The following is a 22,075-nucleotide window of genomic DNA, read 5'->3' on the forward strand; positions in this document are numbered from 1 at the left end:
TGAAAACCTACACCGAAACAGCGACAGAATTGATATATAGTGGCAATAGAATGCAAATCAGAACTCATGATTCAAAATTGAGTGAGTAGGTCTGCTGGAAGAGATCTACCCACTCAAATTCTGACATTCCATTTTGCTATCAGAGCTCTTCAAGCAGGTCGTTCCACAATCTTGGGGCAGCTGCTGAAAAGGTCTTCTGGGTGATGGTTGCCAGTTTGGTTCTAGCTGGACCCCCAGAGGACCTAAGAGTCCTAAAGGGCAGATTGTGCAGGAAAAGGCAATCCTTTAGGTAACCAGGACCCAAACCATATAAGTCAGTGGTTCTCAACCTGTGGCTCCCCAGGTGTTTTGGCCTACAACTCCCAGAAATTCCAGCCAATTTACCAACTGTTCGAATTTCTGGGAGTTGAAGGCCAAAACATCTGGGGACCCATAGGTTGAGAACCACTGATATAGGCTTGAAAACTCAAAACCAACACTTTGTACTTTGCCCAGAAACTAATTGGCAACCACTGGAGTGACTTTAATACATCACTCCTAGATGTTTCTGGAGCCCCCAGTGGCACAGTGGGTTAAACCACTGAGCTGCTGAACTTGCTGACTGAAAGGTCGACATTTCAAATCTGGGGAGTGGGGTGAGCTCCCATTGTTAGCCCCAGCAGTTTGAAAACATGCAAATGTGAGTAGATCAATAGGTACCGCTTCTGCGGGAAGGTAGTGGCACTCCATGCAGTCATGCCGGCCACATGACCTTGGAGGCGTCTACGGATGACACTGGCTCTTGGAAGTGAGCACCCCCCTCTCCCCCAGAGTCGGACACAACTAGACTTAATGTCAGGGGAAATATTTATCTTTACCTATCAACTAATAAGTGAACTACAAAAGGCAAAACATACTCTGTTCTCCATACAACCCCATAATCCAGTGCTTTATTAGTTCCGAGACATTTTGACCAACCATTCCCTGATCAGTAAGGCTGATTAAAAACCTATATTAAAATGCTTCTGTGAATCCTGTACAACTGTGTCATGTTTAATACTATAATATTAACATCATAATTTAACTTCACCAAACTTGTAGGCAATAGCCATCAAGCAAACACAGTTCAATTTAATGTTGTTAGAACTAATTAATTGTTCATCCTGAAGTATAGGGCACATATGCAGAGATTAAGGCAACTTTGGTGAAGATACAAAGACAACAACTGTACTATGTGTGTACTTCATTGGGCATCACAATCGTACAAGGGTAAATCAGGGCAGTGTTAAACAATGTCTGTCTGTCTGCCTGTCTCTCTTTCTCTCTCATTTTATTATGACCTGCCTTTTCTCCAAATTTGGGGGTTTTAGTGGCTTGCAAGATAGCGAGAATCACAAGTAAAAACACATGTAGTTTGATTATGTGCCATAAGTAAAACCATTTAAAATATTAATTGAAAAGCAAGAATAAAATTCTGAAAAACCATTCAAATAGATAGATAGATAGATAGATAGATAGATAGATAGATATAGCTCTTTATAAAAAAAAAATGGCAACACAGGACAAAATTATTTACTCCACTGTTTGTTTTTAGCGAACACTCCTAAGGCGAGCCACTCCACACCCCGGGGAATTAAAGAACATGAAAAAGACAGTGGAGAATTTGCGGAATGATATGAATGCTGCTAAAGGACTGGATTCAAACAAAAATGAGGTCAATAATGCCAATGACAGAGTGACCACTTCTGTGTAGAGGTTCACGTCCTCCAAGTTTTTTGCCTCCTGTGTCTTCCCCCTCCGCTGTCGAACCGTTACTGTCGCATCCTGGGAATACCATTCAATCAACTCTCATGTGTTTCACCAGAAATCAGACTCATCTCGTCCTTGTGTCATTTCTTTGGAAGGTGCTTCTCACTGGAAGACGAGTGCCTTATTTCAGTCCAAGCATGTGAACACAGAGGGCGCAGTGTGCACTGAGAAATACCTCCTCCCGTTTTGTTCTTTGCTTGTGCAGCTCCTGTTTGTTCTCCGGTGAATTGTTCCCATGCTTTCCTGCATTGCCATTTTAGTAGATTTTTAAGGTCCTTGTTTGTTTTTTAACCTATAGGGGAATACATTGCAATCATGCATCTCTTTTACGTGGCGGTTGTCTGCTATTTTGGGGAGGGGGGTGCCCATAAGACTTTGGGGTATTTATATGGCCCTTTTTGACCTATGATGGAAAAAAAAGTAGAAGTTATACAGAGAACTGATACTTTTTTTACCTCTCTGGCAGCTCAGATGGTGTAAATTTTATAATTTTGTATAGAAGTTTCATAACGAAAAAGAATGATGTATTTCATTTTTTTTAAAAAAAGACATTTTAAATGGTACTTTTTGCTATTTGTGCAGGATGAATTTCCAGAGAGAGTCATGCATATCATATCTACATGTGCCTTAATGCCACCAAAGTCAGTTTATACTCTGAATTAGGAATGGTGGCATAAGTCGAAAGAACTGTGACTTTCTTGGGATGTACTACTTTGCAAACAGTTACCTTTTAACTTCCTTTTGCAAAGACTCAGGGCCCTTCCACACTGCCATACAACCCACAATATCAAGGCAGAAAATCCCACAATATCTGCTTTGAACTGGGTTATCTGCATCCACACTGCCATATATCCCAGTTCAGAGCAGAAAATGTGGGATTTTATTCAGCTGTGTGAAAGGGGCCTCAGTTTATTTTAGGGGAAAATGATCTTTATTCTCCTATGGTGATCACATTTAAGAAGCTCATATTGCCACTGCCTTATTGTATAATGCACTCACACACTTTTTTTTGGAAAAAGACTGTCCGTGGAGACATCACTTTGGCTGCAACAGCAACATTTGCAGTCACCAGGATTTCAGGTGCCCACCTTTAAATGTGCCATGTGTAAGCAAAGTTGAACAAAATGCACAATAGCAAGTGTGTAAAGTTCTGAAAAATGAATGTTATGTACTATACAGGCATGATACTCTCAAACAGATGTGGAAGGTTTTATATCTATAAAACCTAATAAAACACTACAAAAATAGTGGTTCGGCAACGTTTTATTCTAGTACTGAAATTGATTAATTTGAGTTCTGTTTCATGTTGACTGCTTCTTGGGTTTACTTCTAAATAGTATTGCTTATTATTGTAACATAGGTTTGTTCTGAAATGTAAGCAGCAAAGGATGATCTCAAATATTTATTTAATGGATGGCAATTCTTTCAGTCTCCACAAGAATAATACTGTTTTGCAAGCTGCTCTGTTAGTTCCAGAAACCAGACCAAAGAATGGACAGCACAACTCCTAAACAAGTCTTAAATTATTGTCTTTGAGCCATGACATTTTTGTGATCTTGGTTATGATATATGAAAACGGACTCTCAGCTGTTCTGCAATCGGAAAAACTTGACAATATAGACCAGTGGTTCCCAACCTGTGGTCCATGGACCACCATTGGTCCCCAAGAGCTAAAATATGGTCCGTGGCCTCCCCATTACTACACCATTGCAACAAGAGCATCTCACAAAAATGCACCCTCAGCTGTTCTACAGACAATTGGAAAACCTTGACAGCGGGGATGCCTTGGTGCCTTCAGTTTTAGACCTGCTCCTGGAGTTATTTGGCGTGTTGATTCAGAAAATTCCATTGGACAGACCACATCAGCTCTAGGTTATTATATATGGTTTTCTGAGGGCAAGCAGATGGTGACTATTGGATGGCATATGTTCTGTTTCAGAAACTAGAGCTGATGTGATCTATCCAGTTTTCTGAATCAGCACCCCAGATAACCAAACCAAATCTAAAATTGACCAAAAACTCATTCGTAACCCTTTTGGTACTAATGTTGGAGAGTTGTCCCTGGTCAAGTAGAGTGTAGTGTTGTGGAAACCTACAGGTGATCAATGAAATTACTTTTGTGAATTAACCTTTCCGAACATATTGGAGTCTCCGGTGGTGCAGTGGGTTAAAGCGCTGAGCTGCTGAGCTTGTTGACCGAAAGGTCGCAAGTTCAAATCCGGGGAGTGGCGTGAGCTTCCACTACTAGTCCCAGCTCCTGCCAACCTAGCAGTTCAAAAACATGCAAATGTGAGTAGATGTGAGTAGATTAATAGGTACCGCTCCGGCGGGAAGGTAATGGCGTTCCATGCAGTCATGCTGGCCACATGACCTTGGAGGTGTCTATGGACAACACTGGCTCTTCGGCTTAGAAATGGAGATGAGCACCACACCCCAGAGTCGGACACAACTTGACTTCATGTCAGGGGAAAACATTTACCTCTTTTAACATATCGTTCTTTTGAGGTCTGATGCTTTGTGAAAGATAACCCAGCTGAAGAAAATATTTCTCAAACATTTAAATCCTTATGAAAAACATATCTGTAAAAGATACATATGGGCATGTGTACATGCACTATAATTGAATGTATTTGCAACTTAGAGGAAAAATACAGGAAACTTTTCATATCTAATAGGGATCACCATCTCTCCTTCAGTAGGAGTGAGGTACCTGGGGAAAACAAAAATACAAATTTTGGTCCATCAAATATTTATTCTGACATTTGTGGAAAAATGTGTTTTTTTCTATTAAAAATATGCTTATTGTTCATGTGCCATGTATTATGCAGAAGAAGCAGCTTTCAGATGCCATGATTGTCTGAAGAAGAGCTCTTTCTATAAAGGGTGTGTTTGCTCATGGCTAATTTTTAAAATAAAAATAAAAATATGAACCTTACTACATGAGATATTTAATGGGTTCTTCGCAATTTTCTCATTATGACAGCACTTATAATCTAGGTCTGGATCTATGATGAAGTTTTTCATTTCAGCTAGACTTGACCCATTGTCAGTTTTACTCTCTCTTCATACTTGCTCCAGTTCTGATCTGTTCCATCCACAAAAGTGCCTTTCCTTTCCCATTTCAGTGGCAGACAAAGTAGGGTGGACAATGAGGTGAGATAACATGCGTAAGTTGTGGAACTCCCTCCCCAGTGACACCAGGCAAGCCGCATCCCTTCTGGGTTTTAGGAAAAAGCTGAAGCATTCAAATAATGTTTCTAAGGTTTCAACATGGTCTGGATTAAGGATTATGAGCAGGGTTATTGATGAATGGAACCATGTACTTTAAATGCTTTTTAAAATTTTGTATATTGATGTATGTTTTATTGCTTAATGTTAATGGTTTTTAACTGTTTATATTTTTATTGTTAGTACTGGATTTTTACTGGCATTGAATTTTTTTCTGGAATTGTAAGCCGCCTTGAGGCCCTTTGGTGAGAAAGGCGGGGTAGAAATGAAGTAAGTAAGTAAATAAATAAATACTTTCAAATGGTTTGCAGAAGAAAAGTGATATATAACCGTGATGCAGAGCTTCCCATAGGATGGTAACACATCTGGGCATCTCCTGGGCAACATCCCTGCAGACGGCCAATGTTCTCACCAGAAGCAACTTGCAGTTTCTCAAGTCACTTCTGACACGATCAAACGTGCCTTTCTGTATGAGCCTATTAGGCTTGTAATGTGTTGTTCTGACCTTAGAATTTCACTACTTTTCAAAGGAATTCTGATTCCTTGTTTGCGTTTGGCTGGGCTATACTCGGCTTTCACTATAATGCCCCATGATACATTATGCCTGTGGTGGATAAAAAAAATATGAAGGCATGCCAGAACAGAGTAGATATGAGAATAATGCATCGTATCAGTGTCCAATACCTGACGTTAAAGATGTGTAGATTTCATGCTGTCTCCTTCAGGCAAATGAATGGCAATGAAGTTATAGCTTTATTATCAGTGTTTTCCAGGTTACTTGTTACTCTGCGAGTATATTTGAAACCAAACTTGATAGAAGGCATACTCATTCAGGGGCTGTGGTTTCGATACTGTGCAATCTGTACTGCACATTTTCTTCCTGCATAGGAAATGCCAAATGAAGCACTAGATTGTAAACACATGCACCTGAACACTAGAACCGTTTGAGGAACATTGATTGAACATACTGTCCATTCAAACATATTTTTATGGCACAAAATGCCTACAAATGTGATGCTAAAACACTGAAAATGTGAAATTACTATCCTTGGATAATGAAGAAGGTTACATGCAGGTCTTCTGATATGAATAAACAACACTCTTTCAATAGAGCCTTTTAGAAACGTCATCCATCCCTTTGAGATAAATACAAAATCAACAGAGGCATTTTCTGATTATAGGAAAGGGAAAAGGATAGATAATCTGCATATGCAGCTGTCGTGTATAAATTTAGTCAGTAGGACATAGGGGCACATATTAACTATGCCCTTGATGATTTTATCCTCAGCTGAATCCACTGTGAGTGTAGCTCATAACATACATGAAAAGTTGAAAGCCAAACTCTTGCCTTCTCTGTTGTATTTATGTACTGCTAAATTATTCAATAACTTTTATACTATGGCCACAGATCATGAGCTTGAAAAAAAAAAGTAATGCTAGCCTTAATGTGTATAATGCTAACCTGCTAAGTGTACAGAATAGTCAATACAGTTGTTGTTTATTCATTCAGTCGCTTCCAACTCTTTGTGACCTCGTGGACCAGGTCACACCAGAGCTCCCAGCTCCTTCAAGGTCATTCCAGTCACATCAAGGATGCTATCCATCCACCTTGCCCTTGGTCGACTTCTCTTCCCTTTTCCTTCCTTTTTCCCTAGCATCATTGTCTTCTCTAAGCTTTCCTGTCTTCTCATTATGTGGCCAAAGTCAATACAGTACAGCCCCCATTTGCATGTGTTCCATTGCATCTGAAAAAAACATGTTCTGTGTAGACTTTGTCCTCTAGCATGATTCTACAATATGCTTCCATTGACAATTGCTCATTTTGAAAAGGTTCCCTATCATATCACATTTAATATTTCAATGGTCGTTCCAGGAACTTATCATCTGGAGATATAGTTGTACTACATCATTTAACATCAGTTTTCTCTTCCTCAGCCAGTGCCATGCTCATTTCCTCACAGAGTCCATTTTATATACTTTTCATAGAATTATGGAGTTGGAAGAGACCCTACAACAACCTGCTGTGCACAAATACACAAAGCGTTCTCACCAGCCTTCCAGCCTCTGTGTATAAACCACCAGAGAAGGAGACTCCAAGGCACTTCATCCCATTGCAAGCCGTTCAGCAGTGGAACTCTCTGCCCCGGAGTGTGGTGGAGGCTCCTTTGGAAGCTTTTAAACAGAGGCTGGATGGCCATCTGTCAGGGGTGCTTTGATAATATTCCTGTTTATTGGCAGGGGCTTGGACTGGATGGCCCATGAGGTCTCTTCCAACTCTATGATTCATTGTTAAAGAGTTCTTATGATCAGGATGTTTTTCCGAATGTTTAGATGGAATATCTATTCCTGCAGTTTGAATCGATTCCTCTGTGCCCTAGTCTCTGGGGCAGCAGAACACAAACCTGTTCCATCTTCAAGTGAAATCCTTACAAATATTTAAGGTTTGACTTCACATGGAGTACTGTGTATAGTTCTGGGCACCACAATTCAGTAAAGATATTGACAAGCTGCAATTTGTCTAAAGAAGGACAACCCAAAACGATCAAAGGTCTGGAAGCCAAGCCCTTACGAGAAGAGGATTAAGGAAAGTTTGGGAGTCTTTTGCGTAGACATGATCCCTAATACCTCTCCATTGCATCACCTTTTCCAATCACAATTCCTCATCCTCCTTCTCCCATCCCATACAAGGAGGAGGCACATAAGTGTTGCCCCCTGAATGTAGTTATGATTGCACAGTCTATGTTCTGGAGGAAGGGAAGTTTTGTAAGTGGTGGGTGATGCCGGAGGGAAAAGACAGCAAGCAAGAGAATGGAAAATACAGCTGTCCTTTCAGCTGTCCTTCACTCCCTGTTTTTCCAGCATGAGCACTTGTCAGGGGCAGAAAGAGGGAACAGAAGGAACCAAGGAATCCCCAGGTCACAGCTGGAAATCCAAAGCAGGCTGCAAAACAGTCAGTGGAGAAAAGCCTCTTCTCCTCTGCCACCCCTTCCTTTTCTCTAAGTGTCCCTTGGTGGTGCAGTGGGTTAAACCCTTGTGCCGGCAGGACTGAAGACCAACAGGTCAGAGGTTCAAATCCAAGGAGAGCGCGGATGAGCTCCCTCTGTCAGCTCTGGTTCCCTATGCTGGGATATGAGAGAAGCCTCCCACAAGGATGGTAAAACATCAAAATATCTGGGCATCCCCTGGGCAATGTCCTTGCAGATGGCCAATTCTCTCACACCAGAAGTTACACCAGTTTCTCAAGTTACTCCTAACACACACACAAACTTCTTCTGCCTCCTTCCCATCCCCAATCCTTCCAAGTGAGTGAGTGGGGAAATGTGTGTGTGGCTGAGTCTTAGAAATATTCACAGCTTTCATACATTTGCAAGAATCCTCTACCCCAACCTCTGTGAACATTGTGGGTCGAGTATATTAGTTTAATGTCGGAAAATGTTCTTGTGCTTTGCTTGAACAAATGCTGCATTCCCCCCTGTGGTCACACCCCACAGAACTATTGTACTAGACATGGCTTCTCTCCTGACACAAAGTGAGACCTACTAGCGAGGCACTACTAGAATTTGTTATTTGATCTGCTATGCTTTGGTGGAAAGTTATACTGTCTTCCATCTAGATATGAATCTCCAGGTCCATATTTAAGTCCTACTCTGATATTAATGGGATGAGGTTTAGCTGCAAACAGTTTTGCATGCAGTAAGTCCTGGGTTCAATCCCATCAGCTCCAGGGAAAGCTGGGAAAGATCTGACTGAAAGCTCAGAGAGCCATTACAACTCAATGTAGACAATGTCCCAAAAGGAAAAAAAAAACTTTTTCACCATCAGCTTCACAGGCAAGGGCTGATGAGAGTTGCAGTCCACCAATAACTGAAGGGTCACATAGTGCACATCTCTGGTGCAGACAATACTGAGGCAGATGAATGAAGTACTCAACTTAGGAAAAGTCAGCTCCCTTTGTTCCTACAGTACAGAGCCAGATAATTCTTTCTTACATTCTCCATTTAGTACATGTGAATACAGATGAGTATCTTTTGACTTTCTACACTGTGTTCTTAAGCACTTCATTTACTGTGATCATTGTTCACTGTGAAACCAAAAAATATGTTTTATTGAAGATGTTGGAAAGCGGAATCTGTTGGCAAAAGAGCAACAACATTGCTCTAGTATACAACTCTTCTCTTCCTACAAGGCCACTAAAGAGATCCCGGTATTTAACAAATGTGATGATAGCAGCCAGGAGATGGAGACAAATCAAAGAAAACCAATACAGTACATTCGGTGTTGAAATCTATTCTGGAAAGCACAAAACAATTTGTGTCAGAGACCACTAGATGGAGCCATTGCAGGCAGAAATGGCAGAAGCTAATTGAAAAATGAAGACTACCTCTGTCAATGAAGTTGGTTGTAAATTGATCCAGTCTTTCATAAGGATAGTGCAACACCTAAAAACTAGAGTCCCCTGTGGTGCAATGGCTTAAACCCTTGTGCTGGCAGGACTGCTAACCAAAAGGTTGGCAGCTCGAATCTGGGGAGTGGGTTGAGCTCCCATCTGTCAGCTCCAGCTTCTCATGCAGGGACATGAGAGTAGCCTCCCAAAGGATGGTAAAACATCAAACATCTGGGTGTCCCCTGGGCAATGTCCTTGCAGACAGCCAATTCTCTCACACTAGAAGCGACTTGCAGTTTCTCAAGTCTCTCCTGACATGGAAAAACCCCTAAAAACTATTATACCAGGAAATGTCTAACTTACTAAGTATGATTCTACACTCTAGATGTAATGGCACTTTAACTGCCATGGTTTAATGCTATGGATCAATGGGAGTCGCCATTTTAGAAGGCCTTTAGTTTCCTCTGCCAGAGAGTTGGTACCTCATCAAGCTACGACTCTGATTATTCTACAGCATTGAACCATGACAGAATGGTGTCAAACTTCAGTAATTCTAGTGTGGATATACGCAAGAATAATAAGGTGGAGAAGAGTCTTAATATTATCTTAAATTTGATTTTGAATTCCCACACAAATAAAAGTTCCATTTTTGTGATGTAGGCATCAGGCATGGGCAATCCATGATTCTAAATGGTTCTAAAGCACTTTGCTTCTGAAGTGTTGCTAAAGCTGCTGCTTTGCTTCTAAAGTGTTGCTAAAGTTCTGGTGGTGGAAATTTCAGAACTCTTAACAAAACTTTCAAAAATCATTATTATTTCATTATTGGCATTGTTTACGACAGAACCAATTAGGAACTGACATTTACAACGAAATTTTGAAAGTTTTGTTAGTAGACATGGTAGACATGCCTAGTAGACATGGGTGGCACATTCCAACATCAAAATATTTTTAAATAAACGATTCATAGTTTAATTTGGAAGAGCAAGATAGAAGAATATGAGCAGGGCACAAGTTATATAGAGCCCTCTAGAGATGGAAACAACAAAAACGCCCTACCGTTTTGAATTGTTTCTGAAATGCCTTTCCTTTGCCTCCCCTTTTCCATGAGGTCCCATTGATGGTCAGCAGATTGTTAGCAAGCTGAACAGGTACACAGTCCTTTTTTCTAAAACACATGTGTCAAACCCAAGGCTCGCTGGCTAAAAACAATCCAGTGTGTCATGTTTTGTGGCCTTCCAGATGCTGGACTAGAATTTCTGTATTCCTCATCATTAGGCGAAAGATTTTATACGATCTAAAGAGAAACCATTAGGCATCATGGCTAGATCTGATGGGAGTTGGGATACAGTAACATCAGGAAGGTTGTAGTTAGTCTGTTTAGTCGGGATAATGGGATTTGAATTTAGATACAAGGCATGTGGATACATGATGTCTGACTTTAAAATGTCCTTCAACCTTTCCCCAACTTCAGAGTCAAAAGTGCTGTTGGATGGCAATTCCCATTACTCCCAGTCTGCATGGCAGATAATAAAAAGTAGTTGGAATTGCTGTTCAATAACATTTGGGGACCCAAATTAGGTAAAAACTAAAGAGCACCAACCACTATGTTAAAAAAAATTATAGTTAGTTGTCTGTATCCCTGGATATTCTGTTGATGGAATCAATGGCCCTTTGAAGACAACGATAAGACTGATGTGGTCCTCGGTGAAAATGGTTTTGACACCCCTATTCTATGATGAGAGGTATTCCATTTCTCTAGGAATCAGGGTAAATGCACTAGGGTGGGGATTCATCACCCCCATCTTCTCCAAGAGCCTGCAAGGGCCCACAGAAAGGCAATTACAATTTGGGCAGAAAATTCCAGCAAGAAATTATGCAAATCTTTGCAACCATTAAGCTTTTGTGGCTCTTCAGATATTATTTTATAATTTGGGGAAATTTTGCCGCTAATTTTTAAAGCTTTGGGGGTTTTCTGGTGGTCCACTAAATAAACATCATACCTTCAATGCTCAGCTTTAATTGTAGTTATTATTTCTAGATTTGTGCCTCTAAATGTATATTTGCATTTTCACCATTTGACGTGTCCTCTTTTGTCCTGTTTGTTGGTGACATGTAAGTGGCCCAATGACAGTTGTGCTTATGGAGGACTTTTAAAGCTGAAGAGGAGGATGGAAGTCAGTCACAAAGACCACTTCCACTTGGGTTCGTGAACGTCTTTTCTCTAGTCTGCAATATGAGAGTTACCAGCAGCTACCGATAAAAGTGTACCAGAATTTTCTGGTTTTGCAATCCTTTATTCCTACAGAATACAGCACCTTATAATTTTTCAGAGCAACCCCATTTGGTGGCCATAATTGAGGATTGGCTGACTTCTCAATGGTTTTATTTAAATATTTCAATGACATGTTTCTTTCTCCCAAAGTTGCTCAGAAAAGTGTGCCACCAAGAGACCTGAATGGAAAGCCCGCTGCTCTTGTCCATGTCTGTGGATCTGGCCTTGGTTTTTGTGAAGTCTGTGTGCCGAAATCTTCTGCTTTTTATTTGCATTGCAGGAAACTGTCAAGTTGCTTCCCAAGTCTCCTAAACTGCATGGCGGCCATAACTGGAATTCCCAGGGCCCCCGCTGGGGTTCTTTGAAAGGAAAGGAGAGCAGCCAAGGGAGCAGCCTATACAAGTTCAGCTCAGCAAAGGAAAAATGGAAGGAAGGGCGAATCAGTCCTGAACAAGAAGCTGAGGAACTGGAGGATCCTGAAGAGGATGTAAGTCCCAAATCCAGGTGCTACTCACTGATATGCAATTTAGCGTGACCTTCATAATCTGTGAGAGCCAGTGTGGTGTAGTGGTTTGAGTGCTGGATGTTAGGTTCAAATTCCTGCTCAGCCATGGAAATGCATTGGGTGACCTTGAGCAAGTCACACTCTCTCAGCCTTAGAGGAAGGCAAAGGCAACCTCCTCTGAATAAATTCTGCCAAGAACATGCCATAATAGGCTCACCTTAGTAGTGATTCTTAACTTGTGGGCCGCAAACCACCAGTGGGACGCGAGAATGAAAATCTAGTCCGCAAGCCTTCTTCCTCTTTATTTTTGAATTGAATTGAATTCTGCTCCTTTCCCATCTCCTTCCACTCCTTCCTTGTCACTGACCAGGGCATATGTTTCGTATCAGAAACTAGAGCTGATGTGGTCTATCCAATGCAATTTTCTGAATCAGCACTCCAAACCGAATCTAAAGTTGACCAAAAACTGATTCATAATCCCTTTGGCACTAATGTTGAAGAGTGGTCCCTGGTTAAAGTGGTCCCTGGTCAAGTAGTGCCTGGTCAAGTGGTCCTGGTCAAAAAGTACGGGCGCAGCTGGTGCGCAAGTTTTAATTATGCAAAAATGGGATGTCTGCTGTCTTTTCACAATTAATTCTTTCTGTTGTTTATTTCTTTGCGTATTTGCTCAACCGAACAGGAGCCTATATCCAAATTCTCTGGGAGCCTCTTTGATTCCAGCGATAACATCCGGGACCAAAGAAGCACTAGAGTTGGCCTTCAACAGGAGAGACAGAAAGTGGCACCGAAAGTGAAAAACGTTCCACCAGCCAACAAGAAACCACAGGTCCCAGCGGCAGCTACCACCAACAGCCTCCCAACGGAGGGCATCAGGTTTTCCAAGGAAAGCAAAGACCAAGTCCTTGGAGGTGCAGACTCTACTCAGGCACCTTTGAAGGTAACTCATGAAGAAGTCTTGGCCTCCTCATTGTACTCTGTAGGATTGTATTCTCATAAAAGCAAGGGTAACTCATGTCCACTCATGCGCATCAAGCTTGTATGGTAGGACTTGGTTATTAAATAATTTACAAGTCATGATTAGAGGCAAAGAACTGAAAGACTGGAATCCTGAGGATGGCGATTAATCCTTGGCAAACTTCATCTCCTAATTTAATGGAAGAGTTTCCCATCTAAGCACCCTCCAAATCAGTGGTTCTCAGCCTGTGGGTCGCCAGATGTTTTGGCCTTCAACTCCGAAAATCCTAACATCTAGTAAACTGGCTGGAATTTCTGGGAGCTGTAGACCAAAACACCTGGGGACCCATAGGTTGAGAACCACTGCTTCAGATGTATTGGAATACAATTCAAATTACCCCTAGAAGGCATTGAGGGCCCTGAGTTGCAAAAGGCTATGTAAGGCTCCTGGTTTTGGGGCAGATCCATGCAACTCTCAGCTTTGAATTGCAGCAGGCAGCACAATATTACTTGTAACTCAAAAAAGCAGAGGGCAAGCCTAGCCTTCCCTCTTTCCCTCACTTTCTTCTCCCACCCTATTTCCACTTATCTTCTTACAACTGGATAAGATCAAGTCTGGCTTTGTTAATTAGGAGTAGCTGAAAAATATGAGCCAGGAGTACAGAAGTTCCTGCTCTCCAGATGTTGTGGACGCCAGTTCCCAGTATGACCAATGGCAAAGGATTGTGTGACTTCCATTTAAAATGTGTGGAGTACCTTGAGTTAGGTCAAGGTAAAGGTTGTCTCCTGACATTAAGTCCAGTCGAGCCCGATTCTGGGGGTTGATGCTTATCTCTATTTATCAGCCGAAGAGCCGGCATTGTCCATAGGTGGCCGGCATGACTCATGGAACGCCATTACCTTCCCACCGGAGTGATACCTATTGATCTACTCACATTTGCATGTCTTTGAACTGCTAGGTTGGCAGAAGCTGGGGCTGATAGCAGAAGCTCATGCTGCTCCCCGGATTCGAACCTGTGACCTTTTGGTCAACAAGCTCAGCAGTTCAGTGGTTTAACCCACTGCACCACCGGGGGCTCCCATATAGCCTTGGGTTATAAAGCACCAAACAAACAGTTTCCATAGATGCATTATTTTATTTGAGTTTGGAAAGAATGAGGAACAAAGCTGCATAGTCGTCTTAACAAGAGACATTTCTTGGCAATAAAGAAGTGATAAGTCACATCTTGTCGCTGTGAAAACAGGGAGATTTAACCACGTGTAACAAGTCAAGATTTCTACATATTTTTCAAATGGGTGTTTTAAGGCATTTTAGGAATGTTGTGACAGTGCTTTTTCAAGTTTTATGCCATTTTTTAAAAAAAATCCAAGAGTTTAGAGAGAGGAGGAATTATGTAACAAGTGATTTCATGTGTTTGAAAGGCTCTAATCAGTACAGGCACTCCCCAAGTTACAAACAAGGAAGGTTCTATAAGTTTATTCTTAAGTTGAATTTGTATGTTAAGTATAACTCCTTTGTGTGTGTGTGTGTGTGTGTGTGTGTGTGTGTGTGTGTGTGTGGAGAGAGAGAGAGAGAGAGAGAGAGAGAGAGATGCTTTGGATAGCACAGGGAAGGGTTAATACCCTGTGGTGTTTGTTTATTTTTTGTTTGTTTGTTTAGAAGATTTCATTTTCTGTCCCTGTGATAATTGGATTTTGAAAAATGTGGCTTGTTGTGGAAACAAGGATTGACGAGAAAGCTTCAGTGGAGACACCTTTTCCCAATAACTCTTCCAGGAGTGAATTTTCGTTCCAAGGGGTAGATTTTTGTCACTTCCTGTTGTCACAACCCCATTCTTAACTATGAGTAGTTTGTAAATTGGATGTTTGTAACTTCGAGACTGCTTGTAAAAGAATATTCTAGAAGTTGATCTTTTCGCGACCTTTCATTCTATGCAACCACGATTTTACTTTAGCATGTATGTCTCTTATGGAATGCTTACGCTTGGTCAAATATCCTTTGATATGTCAATATGATAGTATAATAACTGGGCAGAAAATCCCCAGATTTATAGATATTTTCTGCTTCCTAATCACATCTTACCACCATTGATGAGTAATAGCTATTGATGACTAATGTTGGGAAGTGTAATCTTGAATGCCACAGTCACTGAAAGTCTCATTGCACAGTTCATAAAATGCAAGAAACGGAAGAACAGGTGGGAGGGTCAACATTTGAAGGTTTTGCTTGAGCATCATTGCTGAGAGCCTTGACACTCTGGCATTGGACTCATAGCCCAATCTGTATTTGGAATTCATTAAGCTGGCTTGATATTTGTTTTGTAGTTTATGTGTCCAACATTTTTTTTTTAATTTTTAAAAAAGCGACTGCAGTACTGACACTGTGTGTCCTTCATTCATTTTGAACTAAATCATGTGGACTATGTGCACCCCTCCTTCTGCATGGGTTTCATTGAGCTGTCGTCTGTCAAATGGAAATGCAATCTGCTGTATGTTTGCTTGTAACTGGCCATACAATCCTAATTATCATTCTCTTCCAGATAACCATTACTGTGTCCAGTCAAATGGGGAGTCTTGGTATTAGCATTGCTGGTGGAAAGGGCTCATCTTCATGTAAAGAAAATGATGAGGTGCATTTCATTACTTACACATCTCCCGACTCATCCTTTTTTTTGTGAGAGAACAAAACCATCATTTTGGCTAGTCCTCTCCTGCCGTAACCTCATATCTGTTTGTAAGTCAATACAAGTGTCCTATGGCAGTCTTAATAAGAAGAGCTGGTTAATCCCAGAATAGTCGAACTGGTGACAAATGTTGGTAGTATTTGTTCTTTCATTATGTGTTCATTCATTCCTCTAAAAAGGAGCATGCACATTTTTGTTTCCCCAAATGCTGGTGTCATTCTTCGTCTACATTAAAGGTGCATCTACACTGTAGAATTAATGCAGATTGATAACACTTTGACTGCTATGTTCAGTGCTGTGTAATTATGGGAGCTGCAGGTTAACAGTTTCTAGCCTTCTCTACCAAAGTGTATGGGAGCATTGAGCCATGGCACTTAACTAAATTACCATAATTCTATAGCAGTAGTCCCTGGCCTTTTTCCCCCCCTAGGGACCACTTGATTAGGGACCACTTGACCAGGAACTACTTTGATCAGGGACCACTCTCCAACATTAGTACCAAAAGGATTATTATTATTATTATTATTATTATTAACTTTATTTGTACCCCGCTAGCATCTCCCGGAGGACTCGATGCGGCTTACACAGGCCGAAGCCTCAACACAATACAGTAGAAAGTATAACATCACAACAACAAGGCAAATCAAACAATAAGCAAAATAATATAACACCACAATACTAAGCAAATCAAGCAATAAGCAGAATAACAACAAAGACAGTACATCAGGACATTATTAAAAACTGGTTCGGCCGGCGCACTGGGGTACAAGGGTTAAAAGTGCTGAATGGCAGGAGGCACGTAGGGTTAAAAGTGCGATGTGCAGTGACAATTTGTTATGCTAAGGTGCTACTAGGGCTTGGGTGGGGATTCCTAGTCTGGGAAGGCACAACGGAACAGCCAAGTTTTTAGGTTCCTTCTGAAGACGGCTAGAGTGGGGGCTTGTCTGAGCTCTTTTGGGAGGGCGTTCCAAAGTCGGGGGGCCGCCACAGAGAAGGCCCTGTCACGTGTCCCCACCAAGCGCGCTTGCGACGTGGGTGGGATCACGAGCAGGGCCTCCCCAGATGACCGGAGCGAGCGTGTGGGTTCGTAGATGGTGATGCGGTCACGCAGGTAGGGTGGTCCCAAACCGTTCAGGGCTTTGTAGGTGAGCACCTGCACCTTGAATTGGGCTCGGAAAATAAATGGCAGCCAGTGGAGCTCCTTGAACAAGAGGGTTGACCTCTCTTGATAATGAGCTCCAGTTAGCATCCTGGCTGCTGCCCGCTGGACCAATTGTAGTTTCCGAGCCGTCTTCAAGGGCAGCCCCACGTAGAGCGCATTGCAGTAATCCATTCTAGAGGTGACCAAGGCGTGGACCACCCCGGCCAGATCAGCCTTCACGAGGTACGGTCGCAGCTGGCGCACAAGTCTCAGTTGTGCAAAGGCCCTCCCGGATACCGCCGACACCTGGGCCTCAAGTGTAAGCGAAGAATCCAGGAGGACACCCAAACTGCGGACCTGTGGCTTCAGGGGGAGTGTAACCCCGTCCAACACAGGTGACCACCCTATACCCCGATCTGGTTTGCGATCGACCAGGAGGACCTCTGTCTTATCGGGATTGATCTTCAGCTTGTTCTTCCTCATCCAGATCGACACAGCGGCCAGGCACTCATCTAGGACCCGAGAAGCCTCCTTGGAGTTAGGTGGAAAAGAGTAGTAGAGTTGTGTGTCATCCGCGTAGAGATGGCACCCAACTCCAAAACTCCGGATGACCTCTCCCAGCGGTTTCATGTAGATGTTAAAAAGCATGGGCGACAGAATAGAGCCTTGCGGGACCCCACAGGTCAAAGGCCAGGGGTCAGAGCAGGCGTCTCCCAGCTTCACCATCTGAGTTCGTCCCTCCAGGAAGGACTGGAGCCACGACAGAACCGTGCCCCCAAGGCCCATCCCGGAGAGACGACCCAGAAGGATACCATGATCGATGGTATCGAAAGCCGCTGAGATGTCCAAGAGAACCAGCAGGGTCACACTCCCCCTGTCCAGCTCTCTGCGGAGGTCATCCACCAAGGCGACCAAGGCTGTCTCGGTGCCACGACCAGGCCTGAAACCAGACTGTGACTGATCTAGGTAGTTGGTATCGTCCAGGAAACCCTGAAGCTGAGAGGCGACCACCCTCTCCAGCACCTTACCCAAAAAGGGGAGGTTGGAGATCGGCCTGTAGTTATTCAGCACCGTGGAGTCAAGGGAAGCTTTTTTGATAAGTGGACGGACCACGGCCTGCTTCAAATTGGATGGAAAAATTCCTTGCTCCAGCGATGCGTTGACAATCAGTACAAACCAATCAAGCAACCCCCCTCTGGCTGATTTAATGAGCCAAGATGGGCATGGGTCTAGAGATGAGGTGGTCGCTCTCACAGCCCCAATAATCTCCTCCACGGTTTCAGGAAGAACAAGCCTAAAAGAATCCCACAAAATTGGACAAGCAGGTGCCTCCGTCACCTCTCCTGGTACTGCGATGGAATTGGAGTCGAGCTCGAGACGTATCTGGGCGACTTTATCTGCAAAATGGTGTGCGAAATCGCGACACCGAGCTGCGGGGTCGTCAGGGACCTCCTCCACCGCAGGTGGGTGGAGGAGTTCTCCCACGACCCGAAACAGCTCCGATGATCTATTTGCTGCAGATGCTATACGAGCGGTCGTGAATGACTTCCTGGCCGCCCGTATGGCCACGGAGTATGCCTTAAGAGAGGCTCTAGCCCGTGTTCGATCAGATACATCTCGAGATTTCCTCCATTTGCGCTCTAGCCCCCTTCTCGTGTGCTTCATCACAGCCAGCTCCTCGGTGAACCAAGGAGATGGCCTGTCACGACGCAACGAGATGGGGCGTTCGGGTGCGATCGTATCTAACGCCCTGGCCATCTCCCCGTTATAGAGAGTTACCAAGGCGTCGATAGAATCGCCAGGCTCCAAGGCAGGAAGAACCCTAAGATTCCTCAGGAATCCGTCCGGATCCATCAGTCTCCTAGGGCGGACCATCTTAATTTGTCCTCCACCCCTGCGGAGGTTTAGGGTCGCAGTAAGTCTAAATGTGATCAGATGATGGTCAGACCATGACACTGGAAGGATGTTTTGATCTTCCACTCTGATCAATTCATCGTCCGCCACAAAGACAAGGTCGAGAGTGTGCCCAGCTTGATGCGTGGGGCCGGATATTATCTGTGACAGTCCTATGGCCGTCATGGTGGCCATAAAGTCCTGAGCTGCGCCAGATAAAGTGGTCTCGGCGTGGATGTTAAAGTCTCCCAGCACCACCAGGCGCTGGGAGACCAAGGCCGAATTAGAGACCACCTCCGCTAACTCAGACAGGGAAGCTGCCGGATCTCGGGGTGGGCGATACACCAACAGGAACCCCACACTGTCACGGCTCCCCACCTTCAAGTGGACGCACTCAAACCCAGAAGCTTGCGGGACAACGCATCTGGTCACGGCGATGGATTGCCGAAAGACCACTGCGACCCCTCCTCCCCGCCCCCCTTGTCTGGCCTGCTGATGCACTCCGAAACCTGGAGGACACAGCTGGGAAAGGTTTACACCTCCCACCTCGTCCAACCAGGTCTCGGTAATGCATGCCAGATCCGCCCTCTCATCCAGGATCAAGTCCTGGATGGCCGCGGTCTTACCATTAACGGATCTGGCATTAATCAACAGGACCTTAAGACCAAGGGGGCTGCCAAGGAGCCTACCACTACCCACCTTTTCCAGGGTCGCAAAGACTACAAGTCAGTTTTGATAAACTTTAGATTTGGTTTGGTTATTTGGGTGGTGATTCATAAAATTGCATTGGATAGACCACATCAGCTCTAGTTTCTGATACAGAACATATGCCATCCAGTAGTTGCCATCTGCTCACCCACAGAAAACCATATTTAATAATCCTTGGAACCATAAGAGGTTTTCATGAGACCAGTCACTCTCATTGCAATGGCATAGTAACTGTGAGGTTGTGGACCATATTTTACTTCTTGCGGACCACTGGTGGTCCACAAACCACAGGTCTGTTCTACAGTCTACATGCACCCTCCATTGAAGCCTTACTAATGTGGCTACATTCTGTATCACTCATGTCTTCCTCTTGTGTATGATTGTGACACAAACCATTTTTGTCCAGACGCTCGCCCTTCCTTCCTAATATGTATGGGGCATGTGATTCTCTCTTGTTGTATGTATTGCTTGTGTTTTTGTTCTTTCATGATCAGAGCTCTTTGTTTTGGTTTACATTCCAAACCCCCAATAGATCAGGCTTCCATATCATTAAAGATACTCTCTCTTTACTGTTGTAACTTTTAGCAAATGCAATCAAATCCAAAGCCTGAAGTGTTGCCTTCTTTCTCTGCAGGGGATTTTAATAGCCCATGTCTCCAAAGACGTCCCATTTGAAACGGAGGAGGAACAATCCGACGACAAAGTATTAGAGGTAGAAGATGTTTTGATTTCAGCGTTTGCTTATGATTGTTTGCTGAAAACCATTTAGCAATTAATATCAATTTGGAAACATACCAGAAGAGGCAAGAAACCAGCCAGAAAGAAGACATGGGTTGGGATGGTTAGAGAACAAGGATTTATTAGAAAAGTCATAAAGTTATGAAGTCCAAAATCCAACTTCTTTAAGAATTGCATTCTGGTAGAGAACTAAAAAAAATGACTCATTACTTTTCCACATCAGGCCTTTGATAATAGTTAAAATGGGCCTCATGTAATGTGCTGGATTTTAGTTTGTTGTTTTTAATGGCTTTGCATGTTTAACAGCAGCTTATTCATAACACATGTTTCTTTAATAATGTTAAATCATCATTTGATGGAGCAATTTCCAATATATAAGGTAAAGCTGTAAATTTCCACAGGAGAATTTTAGGGCCATATAGACTGTGTAAAGTGGCTATGGAAAAATAAAGTTAGAAAAGCAGTTGTAACAGAGGCAGTATCTATACTGTCAAATAGGAATCTAGTGTTTAGATCCAGGAAAGTCATGCTACCCTCTATTCTGCCTTGGTCAGACCACATCTGGAATACTGTTTCCAATTCTGGGCACTCAATTTAAGGGAGATGTTGACAAGCTGGAATGTGTCAAGAGTCTAAAATGATCGTGAGTCTGGAGAACAAGCTCTATGAGGAGTGGCTTAAAGAGCTGGGCATGTTGAGCTTGCAAAATAGAAGGCCAAGAGGAGATGTGATGAGGGCCATGTATAAATATGTTAGGGGAAGTCATAAGGAGGAGGGAGCAAGATAGTTTTCTGCTGCCCTGGAGACTAGGATGTGGAACAATGGCTTCAAACTACATGAAAGGAGATTCTACCTGAACTTTGGGAATAACTTCCTAACTGTGAGAGCAGTTCAGCAATGGAACTCTTTGCCCCGGAGTGTGGTGGAGGCTTTTAAGCAGAGGCTGAGTGGCCATCTGTTGGGGGTGCTTTGAATGCAATTTTCCTGCTTCTTGGCAGGTCTCTTCCAGTTCTATGATTCTATATAATGCAGTTTAGAAATATTCAAGAAAAAGATGGTCTTCCTGTCCCTGCATGTGTGCACCTTCAAGTTGCCTGAAGCTCTGCTTGAATCCCATGAATATCTTAGGGTTTTCTTAGGCAAGTAATACTCAAACTTGGTTTTGCATGTTGCTTCCTCTGAAATGTAGTCTAAAACACTGGCTATTCCTTGCTGTTGTAGTCTATATTTCCAAGTACTAACCTGGGCTGGCCCTGCTTAGCTTTTAAGATTTATTTATTATTTTATTTACTTCATTTGTTAACCGCCGCTCTCAGCCCTAGGGCGACTCGTGGCGGTGTACAACATATAACAAACATATCATACAATAAACTACCATAGCACTATAAACAACATAACAATAATATACTATCATCTAATTACACTAAAAAATCCGCTTCGCCTTATCATAGAGTCATAACCAATCTCGTAGTCTACATTCCGTTCCAGTTGTCATGTCATTTCCAGTTGCTGTAGCATTTAGTTAAATGCCTTCTCGAATAGCCATGTCTTCAGGCTCTTCCGGAATCATAAAGGAACTGGTGACTTAGGATAGTTGGGTAGGACAAAGTACTTGCAACTAGCTTGATTTAAACTGAACATAATCATTTTCTCTGCATGAGGCTTATTAAACAAATACACGCCACAAGATGGCCCTGTTGGCAGAAGTAATAATATTTTTTAAAAGGCAGAATCAAAACAACATACATAAGAGAAATACACATTTGCATGTGATAAGATG

General features: G+C 42.9%; 1 protein-coding gene across 6 annotated transcripts in view; it reads left to right on the forward strand.

Annotated features, from left to right (window-relative positions):
* Nucleotides 1-22,075, forward strand: part of LRRC1 (leucine rich repeat containing 1) — a 126,713-nt gene that overhangs the window by 99,650 nt on the left and 4,988 nt on the right. For 3 of the 6 annotated variants that reach the window (XM_060788221.2, XM_060788202.2, XM_060788208.2), the window contains exons 14-17: nt 11,953-12,159; nt 12,857-13,114; nt 15,672-15,761; nt 20,192-20,269. In XM_060788221.2, coding sequence (XP_060644204.2) covers nt 11,953-12,159; nt 12,857-13,114; nt 15,672-15,761; nt 20,192-20,269 — 633 coding nt within the window. Of the gene's footprint in view, nt 1-1,573; nt 3,036-11,952; nt 12,160-12,856; nt 13,115-15,671; nt 15,762-20,191; nt 20,270-22,075 lie in introns of those variants that run through there. The other 3 variants (XM_060788228.2, XM_060788235.2, XM_060788215.2) reach the window with 2 other exon arrangements.

The sequence above is a fragment of the Anolis sagrei genome, chromosome 1 (assembly GCF_037176765.1).
Source record: "Anolis sagrei isolate rAnoSag1 chromosome 1, rAnoSag1.mat, whole genome shotgun sequence".
Classification (NCBI taxonomy): domain Eukaryota; kingdom Metazoa; phylum Chordata; class Lepidosauria; order Squamata; family Dactyloidae; genus Anolis; species Anolis sagrei.